Source organism: Engraulis encrasicolus, chromosome 1 (genome assembly GCF_034702125.1).
Source record: "Engraulis encrasicolus isolate BLACKSEA-1 chromosome 1, IST_EnEncr_1.0, whole genome shotgun sequence".
Lineage (NCBI taxonomy): Eukaryota > Metazoa > Chordata > Actinopteri > Clupeiformes > Engraulidae > Engraulis > Engraulis encrasicolus.
This window is the reverse complement of record NC_085857.1, coordinates 48,478,100-48,491,808: the sequence shown is the minus strand read 5'-3', so window position 1 is coordinate 48,491,808 and position 13,709 is coordinate 48,478,100. Positions and strand designations below refer to the sequence as shown.

Below are 13,709 nucleotides of genomic sequence, written 5' to 3'. Positions count from 1 at the left end.
AGAACAAATTGTCAATGATTAGTCCTCTTTGTCTTAAATTGTGTATGGTTGCGTCTCACCTAAGTGGTCCACTTGATGATGGTGGAAAACACCATGTTAATTGCTGAAGGAGGCCTATAAGTTTTTAGCTCGTTCTCCCCCATTCTTCTCCAAGTGGGTAAAACGTTTACTTTTTTGGGGCGTGGTTCTGCTGGCTCTGTCAAGTTCTTTGATTTAAGCACCCCTTTTGGGATGCATCCGAAGATACAATGTGTGCGTGCGTGTGCGTGTGCGTGTGCGTGTGCGTGTGTGTGTGTGTGTGTGTGTGTGTGTGTGTGTGTGTGTGTGTGTTCAAGTGCGTGCGTGCCAGCCACTGAATGCTACTGAGTTTGGAATGCTATGTGTGTGGCACAGAATTCTACGTGCAGAATTGTACTGACTATAAATCCTTCCATTAAAGTTTTACTTGTTGACATAGTGCCATTGTCTGCTGTCTATGCTTTTTGCAAAGGTAACATGATAATGTCGACTTCATTTCTGACAAGCTACTGTTGTGAATACTGTCCTCGTCTGAGCCCTGAAATGGTTAAAGATGTTCACATGCAGCCAAACAGTGAAATCTGTGGAAAATGAATAACCTACGTGCTGGTCAGTGGGTTGTATGTCAAATGAATGAACGGCATTAAAATGTTCTATATGTGAGCTGGACAGGCGGCATACTATCACAACATAAACGGCTTTGGTCATGATAAGGCAGTTCAAGGCGCGCTACCAAAAGGATCCGTAGCCTATAGGCTACAACATATTGATGTGTTTGATTGGATGATGAAATAATAACGGGGTCAGTGAATGTTGAGCATGTACTCGGGAGAGCCTGAACAAAAGACGGCGTGGCAAGGTGCGCAAAAAATCTCACTGCCATCTCAGCCATACCACCTTAAACGGCATTGGCGCGCTTGGTGCGTCCCTTTTTTCTCTGTCAGTCCACCTTAAGCGCACATCGTGGCCAACGCACGCAGGCGTACAGCAAGCCCTTCCGCTTCTCATTCCTCGCCGGGGCTCTGAACGGATCGGGGCTTTTTTCCAGCGTCACTTCGGAGACAACAAAACCGAGACAGACGCTCGGGCCAAACCCAGCAAAAAACCCACAAGGAACAAAAAAACAAACAAACAAAAGAAAGAAAAACATGTCCGAACCGAAGTATCGCGAATGGATCCTGGAGACCATCGACTCGCTGCGCTCCCGAAAAGCGAGACCGGACCTTGAGCGGATATGTCGAATGGTCCGAAGGAGACACGGGTCAGACCCGGACAGGACCCGCGTCGAGCTGGAAAAACTCATCCAGGAGCAGACGGTGCTCAAAGTCAGCTACAAGGGCTCCATCTCATACCGGAACGCGGCGAAAGTGCAGCGGAAAAGCCGAAAGAAGAGCGAGCTGACGCCCGACCGCAGTAGCTTCAGCAGCGGCAGCAGCGAGTCTCTTGGAAGCGGCGAGCTGCACGCCAACAAGCACGCCACTTTCAACAACAACGGCGACAGTGCGCACAGCTTCACGGACCAAGAGGAGTTTGGCGAAAAGGAGCCCGACAGTGAGTCCACCATCGCCGCCGCCGTCGGCCCGAACCTTGACCCACACGCCACGGCCCAAACCCAAGCCACACTCTCGGTGCCAGTCCCAGCCACGGTAACCGCGCTGGAACAGGAGGGAATAATAAGCGGCAGCAGTGAGACGCCTTCTTTGCCCCAGACGTCTAGCGGAAACATTTGCCTCAGTTGTGGCGCAACGGACTGCACTACTGTCGGCGGTGCCTGTGTCTGTGGTGAAGGCGTGAAGGCAAGTGCGGCGAAAGACAAGAGATTGATAACAACGTCAACCACACCGACATCGTCACTTCTTCAAACACAAGGTAACAACTGCAACTCGGAGAAAAAGGCGAAAAAGGAGGAGGGGAGCGATGTGTGCGACAATGTGCGCGATGCTACTGCTGCTGCTGCTGCTACCTCTTCAAGTGAACACTACACCGCCAGCACCAGCAACTCGACAGAGCGAAGGGAGGAGACGCACTCGGACACAGACAAGGCAACGAAAACTTGCTCGAGTGCTTGTACAGCCAGCAGTAGCGGCAACGCTGGTGGTGTCAGTAGTAATGTCGGTAACAATAGCCTCGGCGACAGGAACAACAAGACCCAATCGACGCTCAAACCCAAACCCCAGTCCCAACCCCGTGCCGCCGAACAACAGCGTGGTGGTGCGAGCGACAGTGAAGGAGGAGGGGACCAAGACCAAGCTAGCGCTGATTTGGGTGACAGACTCGTGGAGTCGGTGAGAAGTCTCACCGAAAGGAGCACCAGCAGCAGTGCCACGGCACCACCACCAGCGCTCGGACTGAAGGAGATACTGGGATACCTCAGCACTCAGCAGCAGTCATCCACGGGACTCACGGGTAACATGGGCACGTATCCTCCTAGCGAGAAACTCACCCGCAGTCGCGTGAAAGCCGTGCTGGACCGCGAGGTGGCCAGGGGTCGCCTCAGACGTACCCACCTTGGACACTTCGCACTGCCAACTGTCGCCCGTGACCGGGGGGGCACGGCCACGGGGGCGACCGTTAACGTTAACAAACCGTCATCTGCGAGAGTTCTGAAGAGCGCGCTGCAGGAGCGCCAGCTTCTCGCGACCAAGAAGAAGGTAACTTAATATTGCCCACACGTTCACGAGCGCACTGTTACACACCCTGGTCTATCTATCTGTTCATAAATAAATGATTGGCCAACACACACACACACACACACACACACACACACACACACACACACACACACACACACACACACACACACACACACACACACACACACACACACACACACACACACACACACACACACACTTCTGCTTGTCTTAATGCTTAGGTGGCGGCACGTCTATGCATCATCTGATTTCCGCATCTGATGTGTGGTGTGTGTGATTTGTCTCTTGATTTCGCCTCAATGCAAAACTATTTTTGTGGCGTGGTTCAAGGTGTGACTGTGTGGTGTCGGTCAATCACCACCGTGTGTCATCATGGACATGGTGTGTGTGTGTGTGTGTGTGTGTGTGTGTGTGTGTGTGTGTGTGTGTGTGTGTGTGTGTGTGTGTGTGTGTGTGTGTGTGTGTGTGTGTGTGTGTCGTGCTGCTGTACACGGTTGGTTCAGGGGAGCGGTGGGTCGAGCGAAAGAAAGACAGAGAGAGAGAGAGCAGTAGAGAGAGAGAGAAAAAGAGGGGGGAGGAAGGGGGGAAACAGATGCCGCACGCGTTCTCTTTGTGAGACAACTGTGAGCTAGAGCGCGCCTGTGTGAGCGCGAGACTGTGGAGGAGTCGGTCTGTCAGTTGTGATGTAGTGTCGGTCGGTCAGTTGTGTGCGAGCACAAAAGGTGCAGAGCGTGTGTGAGCACAACGCACACAGCAAGCAAAGCTATAGCACCAGTGCGTCGGTTCGTCCGTTTTGAACTGAACTGGCCGCTACCGCTTTTCTTGTTCAGTACCAGGACACGCACACACACAGCATGCGCGCGCCTCGAGGAACAGAAAGACACTGGCAGGCGGAGAGATAAAAAGCGCGAGAGCGAGTGAACAGCGCTGGCTGGCTAAACCCGCAGTCGAAGCAACAACGTGACTCTTTTTCAGAGTCATCAATCTTTAGAAGCCGCACGGCACGCTGTCTGGGCACAGACTTCGACGGCTGGTGTTCTTCCGTTTGCGTTGTTGCGAACGTTTTTTGTTTTCCGGGGATGTTTGTGTCCGATTTTGCAGTGGAGGAGGAGGGGGCGAAAGTTGTTCTGGATGTTTTTCACTAGGCGGTGTCCGTAAGTTAGAGGCGCTCCGAAAGAGAAGAGAAGAGAAAAGGGGAGAGGAGGGGTGACGGGCAAAGGAGAGGAGGAGAAACGGAGGAAGGAGGGGGCCAGGCAGAGAGGCAGTCAGGCAAGCTGCAAGACGCGGCTGCGAGACACCATCCGAGCAAGCCAGCCCAACCAACGGTTTCAGTCGCTCTGACAGTGCGATAGCTTTCTCCGGTTATGCGAAGTAAAAAAAAGAAAGAACTGAGACAGACCGAAAAAAAAGAAAAGAGCTCGCTCGAATGCCCGAAACTCGGTGCGAACACGAGGCGAGAAGCACGTTATATCCCTTGTCACTGCTTATACCAATGCTGGTTTTAAGCCTCTTATTATTTTTTTCCCTTTGCGCTACTCAATCCATCCCGCTGTCTACCCCTGCTATCTAGTTATCTATCTACAGTAGGCTATATGCGCGTCGTTCAGCCACCCTGTCAGTTCAGTTGCCGGTTATTTTTGTTTGGATTGTTTTGCTTGGACCAGACGCATTGATCTGTCCGTAGGTTTTTACGCACCATTTTGTCAGGAGGGCTCGGTTGATAAGAGCAGTTGGGACAACAAGGAACGAGCATCACCTGTCTGGGCGGACGGGGAAAGGAATGGAGATAGATGTCGCTCTCTATCTCTCTCTGGCTGCGCGCTGTGTCGTCAGATTTCGCGAAGATAGAGGGATACAGAAGAAAGAAAAGGGATGAAAATAGATGTCGCTCTCCCTTGCTGCGCGCTAGGTCGCTAGGTATATAGGAGAAGATAGATAGAGAGAGGGAGAAAAAAAGAAAGAAAGAGAGGGGGTGGTGGAGAAAAGGTGGCGCGTCTTTTGTTGCGAGTGCGACATTGGACAGGTCACGGTAGCCTACACTCCGGCAGGCTCTGGTCTGGTCTCATCTCATCGGTCGCTGCCTTGGCTTCCCTTCCCTTAGGAAAAACACGCACGTCCAACGTGTGGCAAAACAATGGCAGAGACACAGACATACTCTGTTGAGGGATGACACACGCACTGTGTGTGTGTGTGTGTGTGTGTGTGTGTGTGTGTGTGTGTGTGTGTGTGTGTGTGTGTGTGTGTGTGTGTGTGTGTGTGTGTGTGCATACGGCAAACCTATGTTGTGCAGAACACCAATGTGTTGAAAACCAATGCATTGAAAAGACAAACTGTGTGTGCATGCATGTGCTCTCTCTCTGTCTCTCTGTCTCTCTGTCTCTCTCTCTCTCTCTCTCTCTCTCTCTCTCTCTCTCTCTCTCTCTCTCTCTCTCTCTCTCTCTCTCTGTCAGACAGACTCTGTGGGAGGCCGTGGGTTGTGGAGGCAGTGAGAAAAGGGACGTTTCAGGGACACACACGCTGTCACTGTGTGTGCGTGTGCGTGTGCGTGTGCGTGTGCGTGTGTGTGTGTGTGTGTGTGTGTGTGTGTGTGTGTGTGTGTGTGTGTGTGTGTGTGTGTGTGTGTGTGTGTGTGTGATGCGTCCCCCAGGCAGACATGTAGAACACAGGTGCTGACTAATCTGATGTGCATATACCATTATCTTCGTCATTCAAGACAGTATCTAGAAGATGAAACACACACACACATTATACACACACAAACACAGACACACAAAGCATTTTCCTTGTCAATGGGTGGGAGACGTGAAGCCTTGTTTTTTCGTAACATTGGTTAAAAACGTACAAAACTGTTATTTTTCCTTTAAAAAACAAATGTCAATGAAAGAAGAGGTGATACATTATGTTTCATATTAGTCTTAGATGAGAAGAAACATTTTTGCTAAGATTTATGTAAAGGTTTATATGTCAAATATCCTGCGGTGTGACTGTAACATTAATGAAACCTAGAAAATAATTTAATCAACAACATTTTGAATAATGTATGAAGCATTTGGCATGATTGCATAAATATTAACTTTATATTAAGATATGTGAATGTGAAAAAACTCAAGACAGTAATATTAACTACAAGTTCAATTTCGTAACACAAATTGCGTCCTGTGGGATGACATGTATGTCAATGTTTGTGAACGGGCAGCTGCAAGGCCAACTACAAGGGTCTTAAAGACTGGCTCCATAGAGGTAGAAAATAACACTAGAGAGGACACAGCAATTTGCGACAGCACTGGGAAATGGCAGCTGGAGCTTCCTAACTTCCGTAGGTAGTGTAGGTACCTTCGGGCAATGCAAGTCAATGGAGAACACGCCCACCCCTGTCAAAAAATTGACTAAAACTGTGTGAATATGAAGTAACACATTAATCAAACACCAGATTTGAAATGGCAGGCTAAATATCTACTAAAATCATATGAGTCGATAAAATACATTTAAAAATCAAATAATATCTTTTATGAACATAGTTAGCAACACACTTCAACTATTGTCCTTGTATAGTGTGTTGGTGGACATTTTCACATGATTAAGCCATTTTTGACAGAGGTGAGCCTCGTTCTCCGTTCATTTCCAGTTCTCTGATCTACCTACAGATAATGGCCGCTACAGATTGCCGTAAAAAGGGGGGCGGGGTCCTCTCTAGTGTTATTTTCTACCTCTATGACTGGCTCCTAACCAGTCAGTACCTCAGTTATTGGAGAGTGCTGTGGAAGCTTAAGGTGACTATTAACTTCTTATGTCTTCATATTGCAATGTTTCTGTCACGTAATGCTTAGGTTCATTTTATGGTGTCCTGTGGTGTGACTGCTCTTATAGAAGGAAAAAAAAGTTTTTTATAAATGAAAACACATATTAAGATTAAACACAATATCATAGATGTCAGTCATGTATACAAAAGAATTAAAATGGCCATAATGCAGTGAATTTCCTGTGGTGCGACTTCATTTTCCTGCGGTGTGACATGCCTATGCAATGTGTTGATGCAGGACACAATTTCTCAAAAATGGCAAAAATTAGGCGAAATTCCACGGACCACTAAGATGCACGCACACACGCACAGCATCCTTGTCAACACATCTAGAAATGAAACGTGTGCGTGTGCATATGCGTGCACACACACACACACACACACACACACACACTGACACAGTCACACACCCAGCATTATCCTTGCCATGCTAGAAACCAAACACAGATATACACAGAGCATTTTCCTTGTTACTCAACACATCATCTCCAACTTAAACAAAGCAGTGAAACTGTGCCTTCTCTGTGACTTTTTTATAGCCTTCATTGCAGGGTGAATCTCAACAACAGCCACCCATTAATGCTGTCTGTAGTTGGGCTACATTAAACTACATTTTTATATGGCCTTTATAGGGCAGTCATGGGTAAGCGGTTAGGGTGTCAGACTTGCAGCCCAAAGGCTGCCGGTTCGACTCCCGACCTGCCAGGTAGGTGGGGGGAGTAATCAACCAGTGCTCTCCCCCATCCTCCTCCATGACTGTGGTACCCTGAGCATGGTACCGTCCCACCGCACTGCTCCCTAGGGGTGCCATAGAGGGCTGCCCCCTTGCACGGGTGAGACATAAATGCAATTTGGTTGTGTGCAGTGTGAACTTGTGTGCTGTGGAGTGCTGTGTCACAATGACAATGGAAGTTGGAGTTTCCCAATGGGCTTTCACTTATTACGACAGGACAGGAAACGAGTGGGTATAGAGAGATGGGGCAGGGTTGGGAAATGACCCTGGCAGGACTCGAACCTGGGTTGCCATGAGCATGCAAGCTCGTTTATGTGCAGGTGATTAGTGTGCTACGCAACACCCCACACGCCACCCCATAGGTTATTTGATGATGGCCCTTTGAAGAAATGGTATTGCTGCGTCCAAAACAGTTACCAGACTTCAGGTGCCGCAACTGTGTCTAATAATGCCCATACATAAAGTAGTACTTGGTGGTTGATATCAGAGATATTATAGACAGAGATACGTCATTCTAGTTCTTTTCCGGTATCCACTTTATGTCGGGTGAACGCCCCTTTAGGAGACCTTCGATTAGGAGACCTTCGGAATCCTGGGGTTGAGAATGAATGAGTCTCCTTAGCACTGTAGATGGCAATAGCACACTTCTTGTGCAAGCACCTCAAAAATAGAAGAAGAACAAGACAGCGCCCCCTTAGGAGACCCAACTTGAGCACACGCTTTTGCATTGAGTGGCCGTGTTTTCATTCCTCTTTATTACTGTACCCTCTTTGTTGATATGCAGCAATGAATGTGTTTGTTAGATTTTTTCCACTAAAACAAACAAACAAAAACCATACTATCGTGGCATTGGCTGTCGTTGCACCGCCATGACGCGTGCTACTGCTGAAACATCACTGACCCGTATACTAGAGCAAAACAGATGAGGCGATAGACTCTGGCCATGTCTCAAATGCCGCACTTGTGCACTTCGGGCACTGTTTTTCAGTGCCTTGGGCGCTCACGCTGAAAATTTCAGTTGAGCCAGTGCACTGAAAGTACCAGGATGATCCCCTAACAATGGCGGGAAAATGCAGTGTTTGAATGATGGACACTGCACGCACTAAACGGCAGCCATGTTGGCAATGACAGGGAGGAAATGTGGCATTCAGTTCAGTAGAAGAGTTTGGTCAACAGTATCCTAATTCTGTAAGTAATGTTGATGGGACACCAACCTTTACATGCCAACCAAAGTATTGTATGTGTGATTGTTGTCCTTTGGGGTGAAGGAAATGGAAATACAAGCACCAGACGCTGTGCATTGTAAACAGTAACCTACTCATAAAGACACGCTGGGCTACTTCACAGTGACTAGACCCAGAGATGACTGGAGCACTCAGCAACTTTTTTAGAGGTTTTTTATTTTGGTGCACAAAATGACTGACGTTTCGTTTCGTTTCGTTCCTCAGAGAATCTCTGGGTCAAGTCACTGTGAAGTAGCCCAGCTTGTCTTTATACTGCTGTCCTCGACGGTGAGCACCACCAAGGCTGAAGCGCAGACATCCCCTCTTCGAAATAACCTACTCATATTTTGGCGAGCTAATGCCATGCTCTGCCGTCACTTCCAGCGAGGGCACAGTGCATAGTGCTCAAACTTTCCCACAACACTATGCACTAAAGACCTCAGTGTGTGCACTGACTGTCAGTGCACTGACACAAGTGCGTGATTTGAGACATAGACAAGAGATTATGATGATGGGAGAGAGAGATGGGGCAGGTCTGGAACATGACCCAGGCTGGACTCAAACCTAGGTCCTCATTGGTCCTCATTTGCACTCAGGCTCATTTATGTACAGGGGCCTTACTGTCTCAGTGCACTGCGCCACTCCACCCCGATATTCAGTTGATAAAATGAAGCCTCAACCCTAACGCCTAACAGTAGGACACTCGCCTACTATGCGGCCGACCCGGGTCCTATGCGGTCCGGGTCCTTTGCCGGCCCTACCCCATCTCCAGAGATTCTTTAAGTATATAGAGATATGCCAATGTAATAGGTTGCTATGGGCACCTAACACGACCAGGTTCCGGTCTGCCTAAAGGAGCGTGTCATAATACTCCTAGCATTGAATAGAACAGTCCTTAGGTCTGCCTAGGTCTGCCTAAAGGGGGATTTCCCCCCCTCCCCCTTGCAATAAAAGAACCCGGAAACAATGGGCCAATGGAACCTCTCTCTCTCTACTCTCTCTGCCATCTCTCTCTCCCAACTCATTTCCTGTTACCATCTTCACTATACTGTCGTAAATAAAGTATCTTGGGGGAAAAAATGAAGCCTCACCTTATCATCTTTCAGGGCTCCAAATGAACACCTGCCAACCGGCCAAATGCTGGTGAAATGTCAGTTTGGCTGGTAGAAAAGACCAACTTACTAGCCGTTTTGGCTGATGATGAAAAAAGTTCATCTAGAGCCCCCAATAAGCAGTTCTGTACATTATCTGTGTCAGTCAAAGAAGTGCCTGCAACAATGAAATGAAATTAAACCTTAGCAAGTTTTTTTTTTTAATTTCAAGTAAGGGGTTTTATGCTTTTACTGTGATAGGACAGTTACAGAGGGACAGGAAATGAGCAGGGCGAGAGAGAGACAGGGAAGATTCGACAAATGACTTTGGGCCGGAGTCGAAACCGGGTCGCTGGTGTAGTAGTCGAGTACCCAACCAGGTGAGCCACGGCTGGGCCCACATTGAAATTCTTTGGCGTTTGTGTGCAGGTGGAGAGGAAACGAGAGGCGGTGGAGCCCATGGAGGTTGACAACACTAGTAACAAGATGAAGAGAGCAGGAGGAGGAGGAGGAGGAGGAGGAGGAGGAAGAGAGGAAGAGGAGGGGAAGGAGACGGAGAGCAAGAACACCACCACCGCGAAGGCCCTCAGTGGAGAGAGGAAGCCGGCGACCGAGGCGGGACCAGCGGGGGTCAAAGGGTGTGCAGAGCCAATGGGAGCCAAGGATTTGGTTCCCCAGCCAATGGGAGCACAGCATTCCACAGCTGTCAACACCACTGCTACTGCTACGTCTACAGTCCCTCTCAACCACAGCTGCAACACAGAGGGCCCCATCAGTGATCAAGGTGAGCGGTGTGTGTGTGCGCGTGCGTGGGTGGTTACTTGGGGGTGTGGCGGTGTGTGTTTGTTTACTGTAAGCGCACGTGTGTGTGTGTGTGTGTGTGTGTGTGTGTGTGTGTGTGTGTGTGTGTGTGTGTGTGTGTGTGTGTGTGTGTGTGTGTGTGTGTGTGTGTGTGTGTGTGTGTGTGTGTGTGTGTGTGTGTGAGTGAATGAGTGAGTGAGTGAAAGTAAACCTTTGTGATCAAATTCAATATGGCTTGTTGGGTTTTTCACACAATGTCCAGTGGAATGGATTGGAGATGAAAAAAATGCATTTCTTTTGTTTGCTCAACAGATTGGTTACTGAATATTACTTTACATAAACTAGACACCCTGTCTTAATTATTTATGTACACTATACACAGGTTCTAAATGTTGTGATAACCTGACTGCGTAAACCTAGCTGCGCACAACTCAACCTCTGATTGTAGGAAACCGCTGTCGGTCAAAAAAAATAGCTCACGTGGTTGGCTGCCAGTGTCTTGCCCCTCCTCATAACATCGTGTTGATAAACACTGAGAACCCATGTATATTTAAAAAAAGACGAAGGAGAATAAACGTAATTATTTTATTAGTTAAGAGTGGTGTAGCAGTGTGGAATGGTGTGAAATGATGAGCGATGCAATACTGTGGTCTGGCAGTAAGATATAGTACAGCAGTGTTTCTCAAACTTTTTCAGACTGAGGACCACTTTATCCGCCCAGATGTTCAGGAACGACCTGCCTACTGAATTGACAGTTGACTAATGCTAAAATTTCGATGCAAATCACTTAGGCCTGCTTTTTAGTCACATTTACAAGTCTCTCTTAGTTATTGCGGTGAAAACGTGATTTTAGCTACTGTATGTGTGGTTTTGTAATAATGTTACAAATATACATGGGTTCTCAGTGTTTATCAACACGATGTTATGAGGAGGGGACACCGGCAGCCAACCATGTGAGCAAATTTTTTTGACCGCCAGCAGTTTCCCACAATCAGAGGTTGAGTTGTGCGCAGCTAGGTGCGCGCAGTCAGGTTATAAACAAAATGAAGAGCTCTTTTCCAAAATGAGATATATCCATTTTATAGAATGTTGGGAAATTGACATTTTTGTATTGGGCTTTCCATTGAATTGCATTACAAAATAAATTTAAAAAGTATGTTCTGAAAACATTTGTATGACAAGAATTCACACATAGAATATAGGACTTCTTAACAGTCAATTCCAATATTGAATTGCAAAAAGTCAAAAAATGGTCGATATAGCGTTTTGGAAAAGAGCTCTTCAAATCTAGAACCCATGTGTAGCCTACTGCTAGCTTGTCTTGCGGACCACCTGAGTTCTGTCACGGACCACCAGTGGTCCCCAGACCACACTTTGAAAACCACTGCAGTACAGTATTCCCCATCATATAAACATGAGGCCAGTGATGCTCTTTCATCTCTGTTCCTGTCCGTCTCTGTCTGTGTCTGTCTGCTAGTGACACTGTCAGTTCATCATTCATCCCCTCGTGTGTGTGTGTGTGTGTGTGTGTGTGTGTGTGTGTGTGTGTGTGTGTGTGTGTGTGTGTGTGTGTGTGTGTGTGTGTGTGTGTGTGTGTGTGTGTGTGTGTGTGTGTGTGTGTGTGTGTGTGTGTGTGTGTGTGTGTGCGTGCGGAGCCTGATTAAGAAGGCCCAGAGTCCCTAGGCCACAGGTTGCTGTAGGCCCCCATCAAAATTACATCCAGACGTGTCATAATTTCAACCCGAGAGGGGTATTAATAAGATTTACCTGACACGGCAGACGAAGTTATCACTACCGCATCCTCTGACATTTCTCCAATGATATTGTTTTTTCCCCTTTGGCCAACTGGGGCCCCCGTAGCAGATGGGGGGCCCTGGGCTGCAGCCATATCTAGCCTGTGCATTAATACAGCCCTGTGTGGTTGTGTGTGTGTCTGTCTGCGTGTGCATGTCTGTCTGTCTGTCAGTCTGTCCGTCTGTCTTTCTGTCAATCTGCATTTATGTCTGTGCCTTTGTCCGTCCATCTGTCTGTCTGTCTGTCTGTCTGTCTGTCTGTCTACAAATATCCAGGCTGTATTGTGCAATATCTCTTTGTTGTATTCATAGCCATACAGTAGTGTGTGGAACTAGTTGGTAGTCTTCTTTTACGCTGCTTATTCTATCTATCTATTTGTCTATATATCTATCTATCTATCTATCTATCTATCTATCTATCTATCTATCTATCTATCTATCTATCTATCTATCTATCTATCTATCTATCTATCTATCTATCTATCTATCTATCTATCTATAAGGAAGTCAGTCCGTGCATCACTGTGTGTGCAGTCAGGTCTGAAATGCAACATGAGTGAAGGACCATTCTTGATGTTGTGTACTTGACACATTTGTGTTTTTCATCTGGATATTTATAATGGTGCTTAATCTTGCATTGTATAGGGATTCTCATGGGAGAAAGAGAGTGTGTGTGAGTGTGTGTATGCGTGTGTGTGTGTACCTGCACGTGTGTGTGCTGTGTGCGCACAAGAGAGAGTGTGTGCATGTGTATAGTGTGTACGCTGAAAGTGTGTTCGTGGTGCAGTTTCGGTCGGTCTGTCTGTCTGTCTGTCACTCTGTCTGTCTGTCTGTCTGTCTATTTATCTGTGTGTGTGTGTGTGTGTGTGTGTGTGTGTGTGTGTGTGTGTGTGTGTGTGTGTGTGTGTGTGTGTGTGTGTGTGTGTGTGTGTGTGTGTGTGTGTGTGTGTGTGTTTTTCTGTTTTTTATCTGTGTGCGTGCGTGCGTGCGTGCGTGCGTGCGTGCGTGCGTGCGTGCGTGCGTGCGTGCGTGCGTGCGTGCGTGTGTGCTTGTGTGTGTGGGATCACAGCGCTGTGTGTTTGTGTTGCAGTCTCAGTGTATCTGTCCATCTACAGTACAGGTCAAAAATATGGACTCACCTTCTCATTTAATGAATTCTCTTTATTTTTGTGGCTATTTACAGAACTTAGTACATTTTCACAGAGGGCATCAAAACTGTGTATGAACACATGTATAATATAATGTGTTCAAGCACAGTTTTGATGCCCTGCAAGAAAATACACAATGAAAATCCATGAAAATAAAGAGAATGCATAAATGAGAAGGTGAGTCCACACTTTTGGCCTGTACTGTATCTCATGGGCCATGTTTATGACACCTGGCTCTGGGGCCTTACCTGCTCAAGCTCATCCTCAGTAAACTATGCAGTGCTAATTGAACACTTGGGGATTTGGTTTATCATCTAGACGATATTTGGTCCCAGAGTACTCATTGAATGTAAAATTAACACTGCATTTGATACTCTGTACCCTGACGTCCCTCGTCCGATGCCCACAGTGGCCACTAAGTATGTTTTTTTGTTTGTTCGTTTGAATTT

The 13,709-nt window shown here is 47.4% G+C and overlaps 1 protein-coding gene across 2 annotated transcripts in view; it reads left to right on the top strand.

Moving 5' to 3' along the window:
- Positions 1-1,081: 1,081 nt before the first annotated feature.
- The window catches only part of samd1b (sterile alpha motif domain containing 1b), a 19,442-nt gene continuing 6,814 nt past the window's right edge, over positions 1,082-13,709 (top strand). For both annotated transcript variants that reach the window (XM_063187997.1, XM_063187928.1), the window contains exons 1-2: positions 1,082-2,669; positions 9,948-10,302. In XM_063187997.1, coding sequence (XP_063044067.1) covers positions 1,167-2,669; positions 9,948-10,302 — 1,858 coding nt within the window. In that variant the 5' untranslated portion in view covers positions 1,082-1,166. The remainder of the gene's footprint in view (positions 2,670-9,947; positions 10,303-13,709) is intronic.